Genomic DNA, 24,260 nt, shown 5'->3' on the forward strand with positions numbered 1-24,260 from the left:
TTAAATGAGGGCCCCAGGTTATCCAGGAACATTATCCAGGATACCAGTTAGCTGATTTGAAATATCTGCGGTAAACGTTCCCTCTTGACCACAAAAGAAGTGGTTATTCTACTTCAGCCTTTTCTCAGAGCCTGGTTAAATGATAATTGATTGTATACCCTTATGCTGTTGACCTAAGTAATCTCAAAAACTCTCTCTTTACAATGTCTCTGAGGCTTTATTTTGAAGTTTCCCCAAAAGTATTTTAGTAAGTTGGGAACTAGCATGCTGCATTTCAATAAAGAAAATGTTTTTACCAGTTAAATTTATTTTCCATTAATGGGTTACTTACATATTAAGCCTGAAGTGTACTGAGAACGATACCATAATTAGGGTCAACAATTTTTGTGTGATCTGACCGAAGAAATTTTGTGACTACAATTTTGCTAGCACAACTAATTATGCCAGTGATCTTCTATTTGTGACTGCAATTAGGCATTTCATGGCCTCTAAATAAGTATAATTAGTTAATTGGATCATGCATGAAATTCTATCCTCTTGTAATAGCCTCTGAGAACAAAAATAAATACGATAAATATTATGAATTGTTTTATAACTATGGAACCCTGGGAAATACCAAAAGTGATTGTCTTACTTTGCCTACTACTATTTCATAAGAATAAACATATTAAAGAGTAGAAATTAAATTTTCCATATGAAAGTCTTCATTTTCCGCCTTTGAGACAGAGGAAGAAGGGATTCACTGACCTTTCTTCTCATCTTTAGAGAAGTGGTGTTGATTGCCCTGCCGCTCTGTCCCCTGCTTCTCACCGGCGCTGCCCCTGTGCTCTCTCTAATACCATTATACATAATATCTTCTGGAAAATATCTGGAATTCCAAAATGTCTTTTATAGAAAATGTCTAGCTTTCACATTAATTACTAAGTTGATTTGCATTTTAACAAAAACTCATGAAGTAGAAAGAACTTTATAAACAGGTTTTATTGTCTGTGGGAAATAGCAGGAGATAGAGAATGGCCAGCTGATTTATTCAGTCACATATCACAGTGCTCCACCCAGCAATACACCAGCAGGCAAAGAGCACACTCAAGTCACAAGTGCATTCTCCCAGAAATGCTGATCTGAGCCCACTCTAAGAGGCCTTGTAATAGTACATCATCATATTTTCAGAGATATGACTTGAATAATCAATCTTGAATTTTAAGTTGAGCTCTTGATTGTTTATCTGCTGTTTTAATCTGCAGTGAAATCACTTATTTGCTATGCCTGTCAGTCCTGAAAAATGCAGAGTTTTCATTTGTTTACTTAGACTTTTTTAGACGGACCTGTGTAGGTTTTCATTGTATGATTAGTATATGCAACATGTTGTAAGTTTGTAAGAATATAGTTAAAGTACAAGGTTTATTAGTTGTACATTTAAGACTACCTCATAACTTTCAACAATAGTATACCATTTGTATTATACTGCTAAAATATGAGGAGTGGATCAATGATTCTATCAAAAGACTAAAATCATTAATCTTAGAATTCATATATGCTAACTGCACATAGCAAGCCTCGCTTACAGAGGTGCTTTTTGACCATGTGTCTGGGCAGAAGGCTAAACACTATAGTGTTTAAGAATGTCAGTTTTAGGGGAATGTGGGCCCTGGTAATAAATCCTGGCTTCTATCTTTAATAGTAGCACTCCATTTCTACTTGTCTCTGAACCTCCATTTACTTATTTGCAAAGTGAGTCTTTTTGTGAGGGTAAAATTTGATAATGTATGTAAAATAGTTCTCACAGGGTTAGTGTGAAGTGTATTCAATATTTGGCAGTGGCAAGTGGATAAGTAAAGATGCCATTCACTTTTAGAATTATGTTAGCTGAACTAGATGAGGTGATCTTTGTACCCTAAAGACAGACATTGTAAAACTAAATGTAGTTTTACATTAATAAATACATTTACATTAATAAATGTAAGCTCTGTTTAGAAACTTAACACGTGTAACATGATATTGTTAGGATATTTCTTGAAGGGATAGAAATCAACATACAAATCAGCACTTAATATTGTGTGTTGGGATACCTTTTATGCATAGTGACTTTTTTGTTTTTTGCTTGATTTGCAGCTCTTTTCTTATGTTGAGTGGTTTGTTTGGATTTGATAATTGTAACTAACAACATTCTCATACCCACTGGTAAATACTTTTCCATTTTGTAATCTAGCAGAGTTATTTCCTGGTAATTGTGATAGATTACAGTGGCTACAGATGCTTTGCTACTCTCTCACTGAGATATGGGGTCTGTGTTTTCTCATTTTTGTAGATGTTTGATTAACAAAATATGACATTAGATGTTTGGAGCAGTTTCTGGGCCCAGTCCTTAAGTGTCTGGCATTGTCTACTTACTGTCTCTTAAAAGGTTCTATCCTAAAGCCCCGAGTTTTCATGTAAAAAATCTGGCTATCATGAGGCTGCCGTGCTATGAGAAATCCCACACTGTCCACGTAGAGAGGCGGTGTTGGGACACAGGAAAGTAAGGTGAGAATTTCTGACCTACAGAATCATGAGATATAATGATACATTGTTATATTAAGCTATTAAATTTAGGGTAGTTTTTTTACATAGTAATAGATAACCAGAACAGTGATTATATATCTTAAAATACTTCACGCTTCTTCTTTTGGTTATACTCCAAATACCAAATATCTCTAGCAGTGTAGAATAAAATAATGTGTGAAAACAAAGTTCTGTTATTTCAGGTAACTTTATCCCTTGTGTTGGACTAAGTCAGGTGTTTGTCAAAATTGAATCTGTGTTACTAGTAAATAGTGTCAAACCATCCTAGAGTGTTGTGCATCTCCATTTTTAATACTTCTAAGTTATTTTCCCTTCACCTTCATGTTCTCCCTGCACCAAATTTCACTTGGTTTGGCTTCCAGGTTTTTCCTCTCCAAAAATAAGAATTTGGGTTTTGATAACGTTTGAGTAAAAGACGGGGAACCCTAAGCACCGACACTATAAAGGAGGCAGGGTGAACTGCAAGTTTTGGCCAAGTAAGGAAAGAGGGGGAGGGGAAGGGTGGCTGAGGGAAGAATGCTCAGACTTCAGCTCTGCACTCCATGCCCATCCTTTGGCATGAAGCTGTCATGGGCAGAGAAGATGTTATAGAACCCTGTAGGGTTGGGAATCAGTTTAAAAAAGGCTTCCTCTGTTCATGTAGTCAAGGATAAAATTACCAAAGCATCTCAGATCTCTAAGTGTCTATGCACAAGAACCTGTTATGATTAGCCTAAATGTTTAATGTCACTGGTACCTTGTTTGTTTAATATGCTCTTAATTGTTTAATTTTACTAAATGTAGAAATATTTAAGGGTGTTCAGAGAATCACAAGTGGAGTCCTTCAATCCTGTTTTCATCTTTTGAGTCTCAATTTCCACAACGTCAGAGTCGTCTACACTGAGTTTGCTGGAGTGCACCTTTCGGTGCTGGGTAGAGCTCTGCATTTTCAGAACATTTCTACACATATTAGTGTAAAAAGCTCTACAAAGTAGGTAGAAATTATTACGCTGTTGTTTAATCAGGAACTGCCACCACAGATAGACAGAGTGGCCTTGCCCAAGGTCTTATGGCTGGTAATCCATATCTTGTGCTTTCCAGATCAAAGTTTGTTGATCAAACATTTCTTCTGGTTGGAAGTGTAAAACACTGGGTATGTGGGACAAAATGATGGTTGTACATCGAAAATTTAATGGACAAAACTGGCCTTCAGGTCATTTAGAATTCATTAATTCTTGTTACCCTCTTTTGCTGGGAGCGTGTGTGCTTATCCATTGACAGTGTGACTGATGAAATACAAAAGTGACTAAAAAGGCCTTTGTGATGATTTGTCGTCTGCCTCTGTGTGATCTCTGTCTTTGTTATTTGCCTGTTTGGGTCAGTGTAGGATATAAACAGATTTAAGACCACTGAGTGGTATGGAACCATTCACCTTGTGCAAGAAAAAAGGTTTTGTTTTCCTTCATCTCAAGGGAGCTGCCTTCCTCATTTTGCTTTACTTTGGCTTGTAGATTACAGTGCATCTTTTTGCTGAGATCACCGAGTGCAGATTAGGTGGAGTAGTGGAAAGGAGAGTAAAAGCATACTGGGTGGTGGAGAAGAAACTGAACTGTAGCTGCAATGTGCCATGGATAATTCAGAAACTGAATGATGCACACACCAGTGATTTGATAATTGCTTTTATATACTTTGAGGCATTGAAGCTAGGAAAGCAATTTAGAAGTATTGAATTTGTTTTCATTGTAATTCATAGCAAATAATTAAGTGTCCTTTGTGAAAGAACCGGCAATACTTTCTAGATGTTGGGTTGTCTGCTAGGTGCTGGAAATGCTAAGTTTCACTGAGTACTGTGTCCTGTTTTTGGTTGAGTCCTTTAAAAAGGCTTTATATTTCTGAGGGACAGCAGAATGAAGTGTTTAATCATCAAAGAGCTTTATTTTTAAAGCTACAAATGTTTCAGGAGTATGTTGGAAGGAAAGGAGATAAATGCTCAAAGTGGGACTCTAATAAAATTTGGCGGATGACTTACTCAGTTTGGTTAACTTGGTTATTAAGGCTAATTACAGCTTTTGTAGTGGTGACTGTTCAGATAAAAGACCATATCTATTATAGCTCTGAACCTGAATCTAACATTAAGAACATCCTTTCAAGATGAAACCTCTCTTTAGGGAGGTGAGCAATAAAAGAACGTAACTGGCAATTTAATAAAGGCTTGGCTTTAAAATTTTTTCTCATTCTGAAACGGAAATTTTCTTATTAAAGAAATGTAAGCATGAAAATCTAGTTTTATAGCTATAAGTTTTCCTCAAATCATAGAAATCATTGTTGAAAGTTTTCAAGAGTATTTAACATTTTGTTTTTAAGATCTTGTAATCCATTTGCATTTTAGTTTTCTCATCTTTAATGTAGGTGTATTATTTCTGATCATAAAGGATTATTGTAGTAAGTTAATGAAAAACATTTGTAAAGCCCTTAATATAGGTCCTATAGCACAATAGGCACCCAAGAAATGGTAACTATTAGTGATAATGATTATTTAATTTAAGTTTTAATTGGTATTCCTACATTTATTTCCTCAAAGGAACTTTTTTAAAAAGTGGAATTATATGCTTTGTCAGTATTGTGCTAGCTTCTGTAAACTCTGTGTTTTCACCAAGTGAAAGTGAAGCTCATTGGATCCTTATCACCTTGTCACATCCTTCATAGGCAAGTCAATCAGTCCTTTAGCATTGTATACATTGATTAGTATTTTCCTAATTTTATCTTTGAGTTACTTCAGAAAAACCACACAGTGCTTAGGATAAATTTGGTTTTTGATTCTAGTTTTAAAACTTTGTATTGCACTTATATCTTTAAAAAGAAAAAAAATTGAATTGTGAAAAACAGTAGATTTGAGATACATATATATGTTAAGATATGTAATTTTTGCATTTAATTCAAAATTAACTCTTAGCTTTTATTTGGCATGTGGGTGCTTTTAAGCTGATTTCCAAAATAAATTACAGTTCACACAGGTGGAAAGAAATGTAGAATTCTAAAATTACAAAATAGGCACATTAAAATAAACTTATTTTGAATAGACATTTACACCAGGTTATTTGTCAATATTAATTTACTTGCCCTTTTACACATGACCATGATTCTTTACTAACAACCTGATAATGAAATTTCTAGTCTTACAACACATCTTTCAGAACATTTTTTTGTTTGTTTTTTTGCTTTAATTCCTTGTTTTTTTGATTGGAGGATAATTGCTTTACAATGTTGTGTTAGTTTGTCCATACAACAATGTGAATCAGCCATAAGTGTACTCCCACCCTCCCAATCCTACCCTGCAAGGTTGTCACAGAGCACTGGGTTGAGCTTCCTGTGTTAAACAGCAACTTCCCACTGCATCTATTTTAGAGCAACTTTTTTATCTTAGTTTTATCTGATGTTCGTTTAAGAGTAATAGAATTATAATATTAAAACCCATCATGGCAGAAAAATATGAAAAGTTCTTAATTCTGAAACATCTGTTGAATATTATAATTTCATTTTTAAAAGATAATTCTATGATTTAGAAAATGAATTCAGTATAGCTTTATAAATAGTAATTTTTGATACAGTATATAGCATTCATTAGATTTAATTATTGCCATGTATCTTTTTGTGTTGTTATGTTGTCCATCAGTTCAAAATCTAAAGCCTGGTAAAGTTGTATCTCATTTTCCAGTGGGGTGCCATAGGGAAAGCTGTCACAGGTTCTTTAGATACTACTTTGGTTTGTCCCTTGCTTTGTGACGGTGTGAGGTCATGTTTTATGTAGTCCTGTTTCATTTGAAGCTGATTTTTCTGGTTCTTGGCATGGGAAATGCATAGTTAATAAGATACTGATGTCCGTTGACTTGTGGAGAAATTCTGCAGAGAGGACACTCATAACTAGGACTTTGCATACCAATAGATAAAATTGTTTGATCCATATATTAATTAGCAATTTAAAAATATTTTTTGTTGCATACAGTAAAATTAACAGTACTGTAAAACAGATGCTTTAACTGGAGCATGTATACACCTGAAATTTTTAGTGTGCAATTTTGAGTTTAGACAAAAGCTTAGAGGCTTGTGATCAGTGAAGATGTGGAATGCTTATATCGCCTCCCAAAATTCCCTCACAGCACTTCTTAGTCCTTCATCACCTCCTCCCTGTCCCTAGCATTGTAGTCTACTCTGTCCCTTTATTCTGCCTTTTCCAAAGTGTCATATAAATGGAAGAATAAAGTGTGTGTACTTGTGTGTACACATATATACAGTTTTGATTCTGGCTTCCTTCACTTAGTATAGTGCATTTGAGTTGTTATGTGTATTTCAATGGTCTGTTTCTTGTTGCTAAGTAGTATTCTGTTATATGAATATACAGTCTTTTCTTCCATTCACCAGTTGAAGGACATTCAGGTTGTTGACAGTCTTTTGCATTTACTAATAGAACTGCTATATACATTCTTGGAAAGTTTTTATGTGAACCTAAGTTTTCGTTTCTCTTGGGCAAATCCTGAGAGATAGGATTGCTGGGTCGTATGTTAAATGTTTAATAAGAAACTGCTGAACAATATGCCAGGACACCTGTATCATTTTGCACTCACAGCAGCAATTATGGACATTCTGATTGCCAGCAGTATTTTCAGGTTTAAAATTTCTTTTTCTAATTTTAATCCTTACAATTTTAGCCTTTATAATAATAGTAATGGTTTCTCATGCTTTTTTTTAACTTTTTTTTTTTTATTATTGGTTGGTTTTGCCATACATTGACATGAATCCACCCCGGGTATACATGAGTTCCCCTTCCTGAACCCACCTCCCTCCTCCCCTTATCCTCCCTCTGGGTCATCCCCGTGCACCAGCCCTGAGCATCCTGTGTCATGCATCGAACCTGGACTGGTGATTCGTTTCACATATGATAATATACATGTTTCAATGCCATTCTCCCAAATCATCCCACCCTCGTCCTCTCCCACAGAGTCCTTGCTTTTTAATTGAAGTATAGTTGATGTATAATATTGTGTAGGTTACAGGTATACACTATAGTGGTTCGCAGTTTTTAAAGGTTATAGCTAGTCCATTTATAGTTATAAAATATTGGCTATATTCTCCACATTGAACAGTGTATCCATGTAGCTTGTTTTTGACATAACAGTTTGTACCTCTTACCTCCTCTGTCCCTGTAACACCCCTTCCCATCATTCTCCCCCCGGTAACTAACAGTTGGTTCTCTATATCTGTGAATGTGCTTCTTTCTTTGTTATTCTCACTAATTTATTGTATTTTTTTAGATTTCACATGTAAGTGCTATCATGCAGTATTTGTCTTTCTCTGACTTATTTCACTTGACATAATACCCTTGAAGTCTACCATGTTACTGCAAATGGCACTATTCCATTCTTTTTTATGGCTGAGCAATATTCCATTCTATGTGTATATACTACATCTTTATCCATTCTTTTGTTGATGGACTTATCTTGTTGATGCCATATTTGGCAATTGTAAATAATGCTGCTATGAACATTAGGGTGAACTCCGGGAGTTGGTGATGGACAGGGAGGCCTGGCGTGCTGTGATTCATGGGGTCGTAAAGAGTTGGACACGATTGAGCGACTGAACTGAACTGATAGCTTCTTGAATTAGTGTTTTTGTTTTCTTTCAGATATGTATTGAGGAGTGGAACTGCTAGATCATATGGTGGTTCTATTTTTTTTTTTTTTTTTGAGAAACCTCCATACTGTTAATAAATATTTTCCATAGTATTCCACCAGTCTGTTTTCCCACCAGCAGTATATGCCAGTTCTTTTTTCTCTACATCCTCAACACCATTTGTTAAATATTTGTGTTCTTTTTGATGATAGCCACTCTGACAGGTGCAAGATGGTATCGCATTATAGTTTTGATTTGCCTTTCCCTGATCATTAGTACTATTGAACATCTTCATATGCTTGTTGGCCATCTGTATGTCTTCTTTGGAGAAATACCTACTCAGTTCTTCTACGTACTTTTTAATCAAGTTATTTGTTATATTTATGTTGAGTTGTATGAGCTATTTATATATGCTACCTATTAACCCCTTATTGATCTTATCATTTGTAAATACTCTGTTGCATTCAGTAGGTTGTCTTCTTGTTTTGTCAATGGTTTCCTTTGCTGTGCAAAAACTTTGAAGTTCAGTTAGGTCCCATTTGTTTATTTTTGCTTTTATATCCTTTGCTTTAGGAGAAAGATCCCCCCAAAATACTGCTATGATTTATGTCAAAAGAATGTTCTGCCTGTATTTTCCTCTAGAAGTTTCATGGTTTCCAGTCTTACATTTAGGTCTTTAATCCATTTTGAGTTTATTTTTGTACATAGTGTGAGAGAATGTTCTGATTTCATTCTTTTACATGTAGCTGTCTAGTTTTCCAAGCACCAGTAACTGAAGAGACAGTCTTCTCTACATTTTATATTCTTGTCTCCTCTATTGTAGAGTGATTTACAAGTGCATAGGTTTATTTCTGGACTCTCTACTCTGTACCATTGATCTGTGTGTCTGGTTTTTATATCAGTACCATGCTGTTTTGATTACTGTAGCTTCATAGTATAGTCTGAAGTCAGGGATTGTGTTGGCTATTTGGGGTCTTTTGTGTTTTTATACTAAAGCCATTGGAATTGTGATAGGGATTGCATTGAATCTGTAGATTGCCTTTGGGAGTATAGTCATTTTAACAATATTAATTCTTCCAATCCAAGAACATGTTGTCTTTTCATCAGTTTGTATCATCTTCAATTACTTTCATTAGCCTCTTACAGTTTTCCAAGTACAGGTCTTTTACCTCTTTAGTGAACGTGGTAGTTGCTCAGTCCTGTCCAACTGTTTGCAACCCCATGGACTATAACCTGCCAGACTCCTCTGTCCCTGGAATTCTCCAAGCAAGAATACCAGAGTGGGTAGCCATTCCCTTCTCCAGGGGAGCTTCCCAACCCAAGGCTGGGGAGACCTCCAATTTTGTTTTCTTTAAATTGTTTGGTTATTCTCTGTTTTTGTCAGTATGTACACAGATGCCTACTTGGGTTTTGAGTAGGGTTATGTTGATTCTTTGGAGAAGGCAATGGCAAGCCACTCCAGTACTCTTGCCTAGAAAATCGCATGGACAGGGGAGCCTGGTGGGCTGCAGTCCATGGGGTCGCTACTAGTCGGACACGACTGAGCGACTTCACTTTCACTTTTTACTTTCACACATTGGAGAAGGAAATGGCAACCCACTCCAGTGTTCTTGCCTGGAGAATCCCAGGGACGGCAGAGCCTGGTCGGCTGCCGTCTATGGTGTCACACAGAGTCGGACACGACTGAAGCGACTTAGCAGCAGCAGCAGCAGCATGTTGATTCTTTACCATCTGAGCCATGAGGGAAGTCTTTTTTACATCTTTAGGTAGATTTATTCCTAGATACTTTGTTCTTTTTGATGTGACAGTAAATGAGACTGCTTCCTTAATTTCTCTTTCTGATAGTTCATTGCTAGTGTATAGAAATGTAGCAGGTCTGGATATTAATTTTGTATACGGTAGCTTTTCTGAATTCATTGATGAGCTTTAATAGTTTTCTGGTGGTATCCTTAGGATTTTTTATGTATAGTATCCTGTCATCTGCAACAGTTTCCGTTTTCATAATGATTAATGATGTTTAGCATGTTTTCATCAGTTTTCCATCTGTGTATCTTTTAAAATTTTTTACATATTTATTTTTGCTGGGTCTTCATAGCTGCGTGCGGGCTTTTTCTAGTTGCAGCAAGTAGAAACTACTCTCTAGTTGCAGTGTGCAGGTTTCTCATTGTGGTGACTTCTACTGTTTTAGGGCGGGGCTCCAGGGCATGTGAGCTTTAGTAGACGTGGCATGTGAGCTCCAGAGCAAGCTTAAAGGGACCTTCCTGGACCAGGGGTTGAACCATATCCCTTGTATTAGCAGGTGGATTCCTAACCACTGGACCACCAGGGAAGTCCTCAACCATCTGTATATCTTCTTTAGTGAAGTGTTTTTTTCCAAATTTTTTTGCCCATTTGTACTGGAATTACTTATTTTCTTACTGAGCTTTGAGCAGATTTTACATCCTCTGGATACAAGTTCTTTGTCAGATGTGTGATTTGCACGCATTTCTCCCCATCTGCGGCTTGTCTTCTCATTCTCTTTGTGTTGTTGTTTTGTAACACAAAAAGTTTCAATGTTGATGAAATCCACTTGGTAAATTTTATCTTTCATAAGTATGCTTTGATATTTAATAAGATTATCTCTGCCTAGTCCTAAGGTCACAGAAATGTTTTCCAGAAGTTTTATGGTTGGGCTTCCCAGGTGGTGCTAGGGGTAAAGAATCCACCTGCCATGCAGGAGACACAAAAGGTGCAGGTTCGATCCCTGGTCAGGAAGATTCCCCTGGAGTAGGAAATGGCAGCCCACTCTAGTATTCTTGCCTGGAAAATTCCATGGACAGAGGAGCCTGATGGGCTGCAGTCCGTGGTCCATTTTGAATTAATTTTTAGTAAGTTAATTGAGTTAATTTTTTTAACAAAATGTGTACTATAGATTTATTAACAAACTGCACATTATAGAGTTAAGTAGATTTTATGTGAATATCCAATTGTTGTAGCACTATTTATGAAAAGAATTATCTCTTCTCCATTGAATTGACTTTGAACCTTGAATTGATCTTTACAATGATATATGTACTTGTTATTTCACAGTCGTGTACTCTCTTGATTACCCCTAATTTTTTAGAAGGTCTCAGAATCAGGTGCTGGGGAGACCTCCAAATTTTTTATTCTTTAAATTGTTTGGTTATTCTCTGTTTTTGTCAGTATGTACACAGATACCTGCTGGGGTTTTGAGTAGGCTTATGTTGAACATATAGATCAATTTTCTTTTTCAGGTATTTCTTTATTAGATTTACTAATATTTTGTTGCAGTGTTTTATTTTATTTATGTAGTAATATTTACTTGGTGGTTTTTTTTTGGGGGGGGGAGGTCTGGTGATATCAGGGCAATGCTTGCCTCATAATATAAGTTGAAAACCATTCCCTTCTTTTCTCTAGAAGCTATTTTATAGAATTGGTGTTCTTTCTTTACTGTTTGGTAGAATTTTCCAGAGAAACATTTAGACCTGCATTGTTGGAGTTTTTTATTTAAAGCTATTGTGATTATTATTTTTTTTGAGAGAACTGTGAAATAGTTTGTGATTTTTCAAGTAATTTGTCCATTTCATCTAATAGAATTTATGGGCATAAAGTTGTTCATAGTATTCCTCTATGAACCTTTTTAAGGTCTCTAGGATCTTCAATGATGTACCCTTTTTTTATTCCTGATACTCAGTTTGTCTTATTTTTAGTCAGACTGATTATAGCTTCATTAATCTTTTTAAAGAACTAGCTTTGGTTTCATTGAACAAATTTAGGGGGTGGTTTTCCATTTAATTGATCTCTGATCTGCTGTTTTCTTCCTTCTGCTTGCTTTGGCTTTGATTTCTCATTCTATTTCTAGTTTCTTAAGTTGGATATTTAGATTATTGGTTTGAATCTTCTCTCCTTTTCCAATATAAGCATTTAATACTGTAATTGTCTTTCTAAACTCTTTATAGCTGTACATCACAAATTTTGAAATATTTTGTTTGCGTTTTCATTCAGAACAATGTATTTTCTGTTTTCTTTTGTGATTTCTTTTACTGATTAATTATTTAGGAGTGTGTTAATTCCCAAATATTTGGGGATTTTTCTGAATATCTTCAAGTCTCATAAACAATACATGTTGTTAGTTTTTCCTGATCTGACAGTGCCTTCATTTCACCATCATACATTAATGATATTTTGCCAAGTCTGGGTTGATATTTATATTTCTTTTAACAGTTTAAAGATATTGTTCCACTGTCTTCTGTCTTATATAATTTTCAATGAGAAATCACTAATTATTTGAGTCATTCTGCTTTATACCAGAGAAGGCAATGGCAAGCCACTCCAATACTCTTGCCTAGAAAATCCCATGGATGGAGGAGCCTGGAAGGCTGCAGTCCGTGAGGTCGCTAAGGGTCGGACACGACTAAGCGACTTAACTTTCACTTTTCACTTTCACTCATTGGAGAAGGAAATGGCAACCCACTCCAGTGTTCTTGCCTGGAGAATCCCAGGGACGGGGGAGCCTGGTGGGCTTCCATCTACGGGGTCACACAGAGTCGGACACGACTGAAGTGACTTAGCAGCAGCAGCAGCAGCTTTATACAGTATTTCATTTTTCTGTGCCTGCTTTCAGTGTTTTATCTTTGGTGTTCAGTGATTTTAATTATCACTGGGCATGGATTTGAGTTTATGCGTTTTCTGGTTAGCTCAGCTTCTTTGATCTGTAAATTCCTAACTTCAGTTTTGGGACATTTTCAGTAATTATTTCTTTTGAGTTTTTCTGTATCTATGCTCATTTTCTTTGGCTCTCCAATAATACAAATGTTACTTTTTATATTTTCTCACCTGTCTTAAGGCTCTGTTTGTTTCCTTCTGATTATTTGTCTCCCTTCTTCAGATGAAATCATTTCTGTCTTCAAATTTACCAACATTTATATCTGTCATATCCATTCTGCTATTAATCCTATCCAGTGAGTTTTTATTTCAGATACTGTTTCAATTCTAACATTTCTGTTTAGGTCTTTTTTTGTAGTTCATATTCACTTCTGTCAATAGTGCTTACCTTCCCTGGTGGCTCAGATAGTAAAGAGTCTGCCTGCCTCTCTGGAGACCCATGTTCAATCCCTGGGTCCGGAATATCGCCTGGAGAAGGAAATGGCAACCCACTCCAGTATTCTTGCCTGGAGATTCCATGGGTGGAGGAGCCTGACAGGCTACAGTCCATGGGGTTGCAAAGAGTCGGACATGACTGAGCCACTTCACTTTCTTTCTTTTCATCTGATGGAGCATAATTATAATGGTTGCATAAAGTCTCTGATAATTCTAACATCTGGTTCATTGTTTTTCCCTTTGGAATTGATCGCATTTCCCTTTTTTCTTTGTAAACCAAGTAATTTTGGATCCTGATTATTTTAAATATTATGAGTTAAGTTCCTATTATAATCCTCCAGAGAAATTTTTTTTTTAAAGCATACAATCAGTTGGATATATTCAGACCATGAGTTTCACCTTCTTGGGGTGATGCTCTGCTGCATTGGTTCAGTCTCAGGCACATGAGGTATGACAGTACTTGTGCCTATTTTTGTACCAGATATCCAAGGATCTCCCTGTCTAGTTTCTGAGTGGCAGGGGATTTCCCTTTTCGCAATCAAGTTTTATTTCCACAAACCAGTTGCTGTTGTTTATTTTTCAGTTTTTTATACTTTTTTATTACTGTTTTTTAAACTTTATCCAGTTTTTAGTTGTAATTATGGGAAGAGATAAGTCATAATGGGCTTTACTTCATCTTGATCTATCACATTTTGTTTCTGATTGGCATTTTAAAATGTAGAAATGTAAACACTTGTGGCTTAGGTTGTAGCCATGTTTATTTTCTGATATAAATATCAAACGTTTCGATATAAATATCAGACATTATTTGATACTTAAAATATCACATTCACTAAATTACTAACTTGCTAGTTTTAAATATGAAAGAATGTAAAGTATCTCTTTTGGACAAGCAAAAAACAAACAGACCATTGTTACCTTTATCAGTCCCTTGGTTAACACAACTGATTAAAATTAACACAGATTCACTATTTCAAAGAAAAAGTGTTGTGAATGGCATTGAAGTACTGGTATCTGTCTTGTTTTGAAATTAATAAAGCAAAATTTGAATTTTTTTTTTTTTTTGGCTGCACGGTGTGGCTTGTAGGATCTTGCCCATTCCCCCTGCACTGGAAGTGTGGAGTCCTAGCCATTGGACCACTAGGGAATTCACAAAACTTTAAGTTCTAAAACTTTTAAAACTGAAATATTTGCTTGAATTAGCTACCTTTTTGAAGAATGTAGAAAGCAATGATAAATTTATCAGTACCTTACTTATTCAAATTATGAGGTGTGCCCTCTAAATTCATTATGGCTTTTTCCTTTGATAACAAGTGAACATTTTTATTGAAATATAGTTGCTTTAAAATACTGTGTTACTTTCAGGTGCATAGCAAAGTGATTTGGCTTTATATATATATATATGTGTGTAATAAAAATATACATGCATTTTCCATTATTTTCCATTAAGGTATTTATAAGCTATTTGACTGTAGTTCCCTGTGCTATACAGTTAAATCCATGTTGTTTATCTGTTCTATATATGGTAGTGCATATCTGTTAGTCCCATACTCCTGATCTGTCCCTCCTCTTTTCCATTTGGTGATTAAGTTTTCTGTGTCTGAATCTGTTTCTGTTTTGTCAGTTAAGTTTCTTTGTAATACCCTTTAGATCCCACATGTAACTGTTACTGTATAGCATGTCTTTGTCTGACTTACTTCACTTAGTGTGATAGACTCTAGGTCCATCCATGTTGCTGCAAATGGCATTATTTCATTCTTTTATTCAATATTCCTTTGTGTGCATGCATGTAGGTATGTGTGTGTGTGTATCACATCTTCTTTATCCACTCATCTGTTGATGGTTACTTAGGTTACTTCCATGTCTTGTCTATTATATGTATCTTTTTCAATTAGGGATTTTGTCTTTTCCAGATATATGCCCAGAAATGGGATTGCTGGATTATATGTTAACCCTATTTTTAGTTTTTTAGGAACCTCCATACTGTTCTCCATAGTGAGTCACTCATTCGTGTCTGACGCTTTGTGATCCCATGGACTTTAGCCCACCAGGCTCCTCTGTCTGGAATTCTCCAGGCAGGAATACTGGAGTGGGTAGCCATTCCCTTCTCCAGGAGATCTTCCCACCCCAGCGATCAAACCCAGGTCTCCTCCATTGCAAGCGGATGCTTTACTTGAGCCTCCAGGGAACATTCTCACCAACAGAGTAGGAGGGTTCCCTTTTCTCCACACCCTCTCTAGCCAGTATTTTCTGTAGACTTTTAGATGGCAGTCTTGCTGACCCCTGTGAACCGATACTTTGTTATAACTCTGATTTGCGTTTCTCTGACGGTTAGCAGTGCTGGAATCGTGTTGGCCATCTGCATGTACTCTTTGAGGAAATGTTTATTTAGGGCTTTTGCCCATTTTCTGAGATTTTTTAAAATATTGAGCTCTATGAGATATTTATGTATTTTGGAAATTAAGCCCTTCTTCATCGCATTGTTTGCAAATATTTTATCTGAGGCCATAGGTTGTCTTTTTGTTTGAAAGCAAGTGAACTTTTGATAAATGTTGAATGGTTTCATTCACAAAAAGACAAATTTAGTGATTTCATTTATATAAAGATTAGTTACTAGTTAAATCATTTAGGGAAGTATATTTAAGTAAATTTATTTTTGAAAGATCTGTTGATATATAGATTCTCATACTAATGAACAGGCATAATAAAGCTGGAATAGCTTATAAGGAGATTAGGAAATAGTTTGTTGGTGTCCATTGTTAAACCTTTATGATTTTATTGTGAAAAGGTAATCTTAGGAATAAATTTACTTTTTGTACAGAAAAACCTTTTAAAGTAGTTTATTAAAGCACCCATGAATAAACTCTGCTTGTAAATTAAAGTAAGAAATTGGTCCTCAAGTTTGTGTTCTGAATTGACTTTCATCCAAAATGTCACACAAGTAGGAAGGTGATTAAAATCACCTTTGAAATATCTCTCATCTTTATGTGTAACAGTATTTGGCTTCTTTGGTTCAAATTTGGGCTCAGTTGTCCCCTTTACTACATTAACCTCTCTATGAGATTTGTTGCTTGGACTAAGGTAAAATTGCATTATAAAAATGCAGACGTGGGTCCATTTTGAAATGACTTACCATTAACTATTAGGATTGGACATTTGTAAATTTTTAAAAATTTACTTTCCTCTCTCCCTTTAAATTAGGTGCTCTGTGGATGTGTATAGTTTTAAATCCCCACTGCAAGTTGGAGCAGAAGGCCAGTTGGCTAAAACAGCTAAAAAAGTGGAATGGTGTTGATGTCTGTCCATGGGAAGATGGAAATCATGGCAGTGAATTACCCAACTTAACCAATGCTCTGCCTCAGGGTGCAAATGCCAACCAAGGTGAGTCCACGGTGATAATCTGCTCATTTTGTACTTACTTAATTGTGCATCTATGGTTATAAGAGTAACTTACAATAAATTTGGAAACATTATTTTACTTAAGAACTTCCTGTAACTCATGGACTTAATGTTTTGACGTGAATGTGTGTGTGTGTTTTAATTTTTATGCAAGATCTTTCTATGATTTTTTTTCATATTCTCAGAATACAGATGGATGTAATACTTACATGTACTAGTATGTGGTAAAATTGCATACTAATTATTTAGTTTGAATTTAAAAAAAATCATGTTATGGGGGTAGTGAATTACTATGTAAATCAAAATTATTGAGAGACCTGAGGAACTGTTATTCTATGTGTTGGGCAGTTCTTATTTGGGATACTATGCTATGTAATCAGTTAAAAATTCATGGTTTTAGAATGAAGCAAGTAAACATTTAACTCCTGGGACTACAGGGGAATGGGGTGCTGCTGGCATTCAGACCAGGAAAATTCTTTATTGTGAAAGGACTGTCTAGCATACTTGCTCCCACCTACTGTAGGCTAATAGTATCCTCCAGTCTTTGGCAGCTAATGCTCCCAGGCATTTCCAAATATCCTCTTAAGTACCTCTCTCTCTCTCTCATTTCTCTAGTGTTTTTTGTGTGTGTGTTTTTTTTTTTTAAGTTTCTCTTTCTCTGTTGGACCCACCCATTCAGGTCAAGTCTTTCTCATCTTAAAAAAAGTCTTTCTTGCCCTCATTGTCCCTGCTAGCTCCTGACAGATTTTCTTCTTTCACGTCCAAATATTTAGTTAATTCTTGCAAATAAAAATGTCATTCACTGTCAACTGTTTTTGTGTAATTTTGTGCTGCTGCTCCCCCTTTTTTGAGAAAATGTGCAAGACTTTACATTGATGATATATGCAAGATGGGAGTTAAATGACATCAGGAGGATTCAGGAATCAAGACTGTCTTTCAGTGTGTGCAGGTTCCATCTGTAGTTGGTACTCCTAGAAAGACCTGGACAGTGCTGAGTATGAAATGTGATGTTAGCACAGTGTTTTCTGTCTCTACAGAGAGAGAATAATATGTATTATTCCATAGGGATTTGTCCAATCAAAAAGAGGTTTCAGGCCTTGAGAAGGATGATTGTCTGGCTCTCCTTTGTCTAGAGATATTTGCCTTGGGAATTCAGTATTTGAAATCTGTCACATCTTTATTGCCCATGATGATTTTATTTAATAATTTCAAAGAAAATAAATCTGCCTCTTATACCCCAAGTTTTTTTGTAGAGGCTCAGAATGTTCAAGTTTAACAATTCAACATTTATTGTCTTCCAATTGCTAGGAAAAGGATGGTTACATCTACATAGGCAATATATCTTTGATCTCTTCTTTATTATATTTAGAGGCTTCTTCGTGGCTGCCATCCTAACATTTTACAGTGTACTTTTACTTTCCATTTGATTACTTTCCCCTTGGTTAAACTTGACTATTCCATAGGCTTTAGAAAACTTCTTCGGAAGTGGTCCAATCTCCAGATAAAACAGTTTCATTTATGGTTTGACCCAGGGATATGCAGTCAGGACTAGTTTCTCAGGGCAGTATTTATGGCTGCTGTGCCTCAAGGCAATGGGGCTCCTCCTTTTAGAACACCCATATTCTCCAGAGGGGCTGGCAGGAGAGACAACCTGCAGAGGGGCTCTGGTGCTCAGCCTGCAGTGCTTCTGCTGGCGGGCTGAGCAGACTGGCTAGCGGAGAGCTTTTGGTGGCCCGCAGAGCCCGGCCGCCATGCAGGTGGGGGAAGGGTGTACATGGTACAGACCACGGGCAGAACTGCATGTGTTTGCACATCAGAATGAATGTGAAGCGCAAGTCAGGCCCTGTCTTCACTGAGATTGTTTGTTAGAATTAATTGACAGCATTAGAATCCACACCCTTAGAGTAGCATTTATTTTTAAAATAAACCCGAATTGGGAGCCTTTTTTATCTTTTTTGATTGAAAAAGCTAATGTTATTTTGTATGTGTGTGTGCTTAGTTGCTCAGTTGTGTCCAACTCCTTGCAACCCCATGGACTGTGGCCCACCAGGCTCCTCTGTCCATGGGATTCTCCAGGCCAGAATTACTGGAGTGGGTAGCCTTTCCCTTCTCCAGGGGATCTTCCCAACCCAGGGATTGAACCCAGGTCTCCCACATTGCAGGCGGATTCATTACCCTCTGAGCTACCAGGGAAGCCTGAGAATACTAGAGTGGGTAGCCTGTTCCCTTTTCCAGGGGAGCTTCCTGACCCAGGAATCGAACTGGGGTCTCCTGCATTGCAGGTGGATTCTTTACCAGCTGATAATGATGATTTCGTTGCTAAGTCATGTCCGACTCTTGCAACCCCATGGGCTGTAGCTCGCCAGTCTCCTCTGTCCATGGGATTTTCCAGGCAGGAGTACTAGAGTGGGTTGCCCTTTACTTATCCTACTTTGCCAGCTGAGCTACCACAAATTTGTGTGTTTATCATTCTAATCATTTCAGATCATCTGTTTCTCTGTTTTCTGTGCTATTACAAAAAATTTAAAAACATAAAATATCTAAGATAAAAATTGACCAGAAAAAAAGAAGAAAAAAAAGAAACTGACTAGGACTTCCCTGGTGGTTCAGTGGTTACGACTCCACATTCCCACTGCGGAGGGCGCAGTTTCGATCCTTGGCTGGGGAAACTAAGATCCCACATGCTGAGTAGCCAAAAAAAAATGACCAATTAATTTTGATACTTAATCAAATCAATTTTTTAAAGTCATTGTCTCTATACATATTTTTTGTTGCTGTGCTATTACAGAGCTTTATATCTTATATTTTCTTTTAAACGGTATTTAGTTGTTTTTTTTTTTTTGTTATAATTGGTATTATTAATCTCTTAAGAGCCAACCACTGTAAAAGGTCTGGTGTGTGTCTTCTGTGTATGTCTATGATCTTACAGTCACATAAAGACGCGATAAGTTAAGATTTTAAGTTTTTTAATGGAATTGATACCACAGTGGATTAGGTAGACAGATAGGACTTTCATTCTCTTCAGTTCAGTTCAGTTCAGTCACTCAGTCGTGTCCGACTCTCCGCAACCCCCTGTCCATCACCAACTCCCGGAGTTCACTCAAACTCATGTCCACAGAGTCGGTGATGCCATCCAGCCATCTCATTCTCTGTCATCCCCTTCTCCTCTCGCCCCCAACCTTTCCCAAGATCAGAGTCTTTTCCAGTGAGTCAACTCGTCGCATGAGGTGGCCAAAGTATTACAGTTTCAGCTTTAGCATCAGTCCTTCCAATGAACACCCAGGACCGATCTCCTTTAGAATGGACTGGTTGGATCTCCTTGCAGTCCAAGGGACTCTCAAGAGTCTTCTCCAGCACCACAGTTCAAAAGCATCAATTCTTCGGCGATCAGCTTTCTTCAGAGTCCAACTCTCACATCCATACATGACCATGGGAAAAACCATAGCCTTGACTAGATGGACCTTGGTTGGCAAAGTATTGTCTCTGCTTTTTAATATAGTATCAAGGTTGGTCATAACTTTCCTTCCAAGGAGTAAGCGTCTTTTAATTTCATGGCTACAGTCAGCATCTGCAGTGATTTTGGAGCCCAAAAAAATAAAGTCTGACGCTGTTTCCACTGTTTCCCCATCTATTTCCCATGAAGTGATGGGCCCAGATGCCATGATCTTTGTTTTCTGAATGTTGAGCTTCAAGCCAGCCTTTTCACTCTCCTCTTTCACTTTCATCAAGAGGCTTTTGAGTTCCTCTTCACTTTCTGCCATAAGGGTAGTGTCATCTGCATATCTGAGGTTATTGATATTTCTCGCAGCAATCTTGATTCCAGCTTGTGCTTCTTCCAGCCCAGCGTTCCTCATGATGTACTCTGCATATAAGTTAAATAAGCAGGGTGACAATATACAGCCTTGACATACTCCTTTTCCTATTTGGAACCAGTCTGTTGTTCCATGTACAGTTCTGACTGTTCTTCCTGACCTGCATACAAGTTTCTCAAGAGGCAGGTCAGGTGGTCTGGTATTCCCATCTCTTTCAGAATGTTCCACAGTTTATTGTGATCCACAGTCAAAGACCTTGGCATAGTCGATGAAGCAGAAATAGATGTTTTTCTGGAACTCTCTTGCTTTCTTCATGATCCAGCGGATGTTGGCAATTTGATCTCTGGTGCCTCTGCCTTTTCTAAAACCTGCTTGAACATCTGGGAGTTGGAGAATTTTGAGCATGACTTTACTGGCGTGTGAGATGAGTGCAATTGTGCGGTAGTTTGAGCATTCTTTGGCATTGCCTTTCTTTGGGATTGGAATGAAAGCGGACCTTTTCCAGTCCTGTGGCCACTGCTGAGTTTTCCAAATTTGCTGGCATATTGAGTGCAGCACTTTCACAGCATCAGCTTTCAAGACTTGAAATAGCTCAACTGGAATTCCATCACCTCCACTAGCTTTGTTCGTAGTGACGCTTTCTAAGGCCCTCTTGACTTCACATTCCAAGATGTCTGGCTCTAGGTCAGTGATCACGTTATCGTGACTGTCTTGGTCGTGAAGATCTTTTTTGTACAGTTCTTCTGTGTATTCTTGCCACCTCTTCTTAATATCTTCTGCTTCTGTTAGGTCCATACCATTTCTGTCCTTTATCGAGCCCATCTTTGCATGAAATGTTCCCTTGGAATCTCTAATTTTCTTGAAGAGATCTCTTGTTTTTCCTGTTCTGTTGTTTTCCTCTATTTCTTTGCATTGATCACTGAGGAAGGCTTTCTTATCTCTCCTTGCTATTCTTTGGAACTCTGCATTCAGATGCTTATATCTTTCCTTTTCTCCTTTGCTTTTCGCTTCTCTTCTTTTCACAGCTATTTGTAAGGCCTCCTCAGACAGCCATTTTGCTTGTTTGCATTTCTTTTTCATGGGGATGGTCTTGGTCCCTATCTCCTGTACAATGTCACGAACCTCCGTCCAGAGTTCATCAGGCACTCTATCAATCCCTTAAATCTATTTCTCACTTCCACTGTATAATCATAAGGGATTTGATTTAGGTCATATCTGAATGGTCTAGTGGTTTTCCCTACTTTCTTCAATTTCAGTCTGAATTTGGCAATAAGAAGTTCATGATCTGAGCCACAGTCAGCTCTTGGTCTTGTTTTTTCTAACTGTATACAGCTTCTCCATCTTTGGTTGCAAAGAATATAATCAATCTGATTTTGGTGTTGACCATCTGGTGATGTCCATGTGTAGAGTCTTCTTTTGTGTTGTTGGAAGAGGGTGTTTGCTATGACCAGTGCGTTCTCTTAGTGCGTGCATAATACTAAGTTGCTCTTTTATTTTTTTTATTTTTTTTAAGTAATTTATTTTTTATTGGAGGCAAATTATTTTACAATATTATATCGGTTGGTTTTGCCATACATTGACATGAATTCGCCCCAGGTTTACATAAGTTCCCCCTCCTGAACCCCCCTCCCACCTCCCTCCTCCCTTTATCCTCCCTCTGGGTCATCCCTCTTTTAAAGTCTTCTTTTAATTTTAAAATCTATTTCTGTGATTTGAGTTAAATGAAATTGCACAGCCATTTAACACTTATGTGTGATTTGGATTTTGGAATCTTTGATTGATTGACTGTAAGAAGTCATGGAATCAGTTTCTTTATATTTATTCTGCTCTGGAAAACAGCCCTGGTAGGTTCCAAAGGCTTTGAAATACAAGGTCCTGTCTCCCCACCTGTACAGTGTACACTGTCTGCTCCTAACAGGCAGCCTGGGCAGGGGCCAGAACAGATACATCAATGCTTATGCCTCTCAAATTGTCTGTCATCCATGCATTTTTATATGTCTGCCATTCAAGTACAGCTGTCTATGTCCACCTGAGACCAAGCTGAAGTAATGTCTCTTTCTGTTAAAGACCATTCAAAAACCTTTCAGAACAGCTGACATAGCTGAATTTGGAGTGAGGTTATCTGTGTTTTGATCTTGACTGCCATTGCCTGGGTGTGTGACCTTGGCAAGTCACTTTTCGTCTCTCGATTTTCATTTCCATCAGCAAAATAGAGGGTTTGGTCTGGATAAGTTTTCAGAGCTTTTCTTGATTCAGGTGTGTTTTGATTTTTATGATTTCCTTTATGTCTGTGCTTAGCCAAAGCTCCAAGGACAGGAAGATGAAACTTTACCAGCTAAGGAAGCTCCAGATTTTACTTCTCATTTAGTTAAATCTCAGAACAGTGAGGGGTGATACTTGAGCTAAATAAAGCACCCATAAATAAAAATAGTTTGTTACTCTGATTGTCAGTTGAGGCTCTTTCTAAGGTTTGTGCCACAGCTGAAGGTAAGTCTGGAGTTTGGGACCCAAGGGCTGGGAGGGCAAGTAGAATTTGAACCATGTTTTCCAGAAGAACTGAATAATCCCAGAAGTTGGGGTAAGAATATCCTTTATTCCCCAAACATTTCTTTTCTCCGTCAGGTCCTGAAACTTGAACCCTCTTCGGAGTGTGTGCTTCTGCTCTTTTGTGATGCCCTGGCATACACTATGCTGGGGACATCACACCAGTCATGGAACCTGCACGGGAGTCAGGAGGCAGCCTGTAGGGCAAGGTAAGTGCGCTGGTTTGTTTTGTAGCTATGTTGTGTGGCTTTGTGAAATGTTAAATATATGCATTTATGCCCTTTGGGATATAAAGTGCCATTTCATCATTATATCCCAAGAAGCATAATAATTTTAATTGTGCAAAACCGCACAATATAGTTAAAAAATACAACCAAAAGCACAACCCTTCTGCATATTTTTAAAGGCTGATTGCATCTTCCTGAAAGGTTCCATGGCTGGTGTCTCATCTCTTGCATAGTGTTTGTTGATCCCATCAGGGCAGCCCACCACAGCACCTCAGAAATGGGGAGCAGTGAGTTTTCCTGTGATTTTTGTGCTGAGTGCCTCCTCTCAGTGTATTTGGCATGGAAACTAGACGTGACAATTCTTTTTGCAGGACGCCTTTAACCTTAGCTTTGATGGCTGCAGAGTGTGTGTGTTTGATAAAACAAGAGAATGAATGGTGGCTCTTTGGGCTGATTTGCCTCCTAGTACTTAGGACATGAGACTCTTCACCCTCCATCCTTCTGCTTAGGGGGTGCAGGACAGTCTGTGTGGGTGTGTTCATGAACATCTGGCCACAGAATGGTATGGTATGAGACTGATTTATTGACGTGTGAATCATAGCTGACACAGCTTTCTGAATTGTGGAAAAAACAGATTCATCGAACAGGCCACATCGGACAGTGTTCACCCGAGCCATCGAAGCATGCGATCTCCACTGGCAGGATAGCCACTTGCAGCACATTATCAGCAGTGACCTATACACCAACTACTGTTACCATGACGACACTGAAAACTCCCTCTTTGACTCCCACGGGTGGCCCCTCTGGCATGGTAAGTGGCCAAACCGGAAAGACATTTCCATGACTTACTTCTTTGTTTAGTTTCTATAGCATTACTGGAGTGGGAGGTGGAGAGTTGAGGGATTCAATGGGAGATGGATGAATGCTTGGCAATAGGAGTTTTTCATTCAAATCCAAGTTCAGAAATGGT

The 24,260-nt window shown here is 37.6% G+C and overlaps 1 protein-coding gene across 1 annotated transcript in view; it reads left to right on the forward strand.

Annotated features, from left to right (window-relative positions):
- ZSWIM6 (zinc finger SWIM-type containing 6) overlaps nucleotides 1-24,260 on the forward strand; it is a 224,657-nt gene that overhangs the window by 181,838 nt on the left and 18,559 nt on the right. Inside the window, exons 5-6 of the mRNA XM_055422014.2 lie at nucleotides 16,510-16,689; nucleotides 23,925-24,101. Of these exons, the coding sequence (XP_055277989.2) occupies nucleotides 16,510-16,689; nucleotides 23,925-24,101 (357 nt within the window). The remainder of the gene's footprint in view (nucleotides 1-16,509; nucleotides 16,690-23,924; nucleotides 24,102-24,260) is intronic.

This window comes from Moschus berezovskii, chromosome 18 (assembly GCF_049115385.1).
Source record: "Moschus berezovskii isolate FMDL1 chromosome 18, NW_MosBer_1.0, whole genome shotgun sequence".
NCBI lineage: Eukaryota > Metazoa > Chordata > Mammalia > Artiodactyla > Moschidae > Moschus > Moschus berezovskii.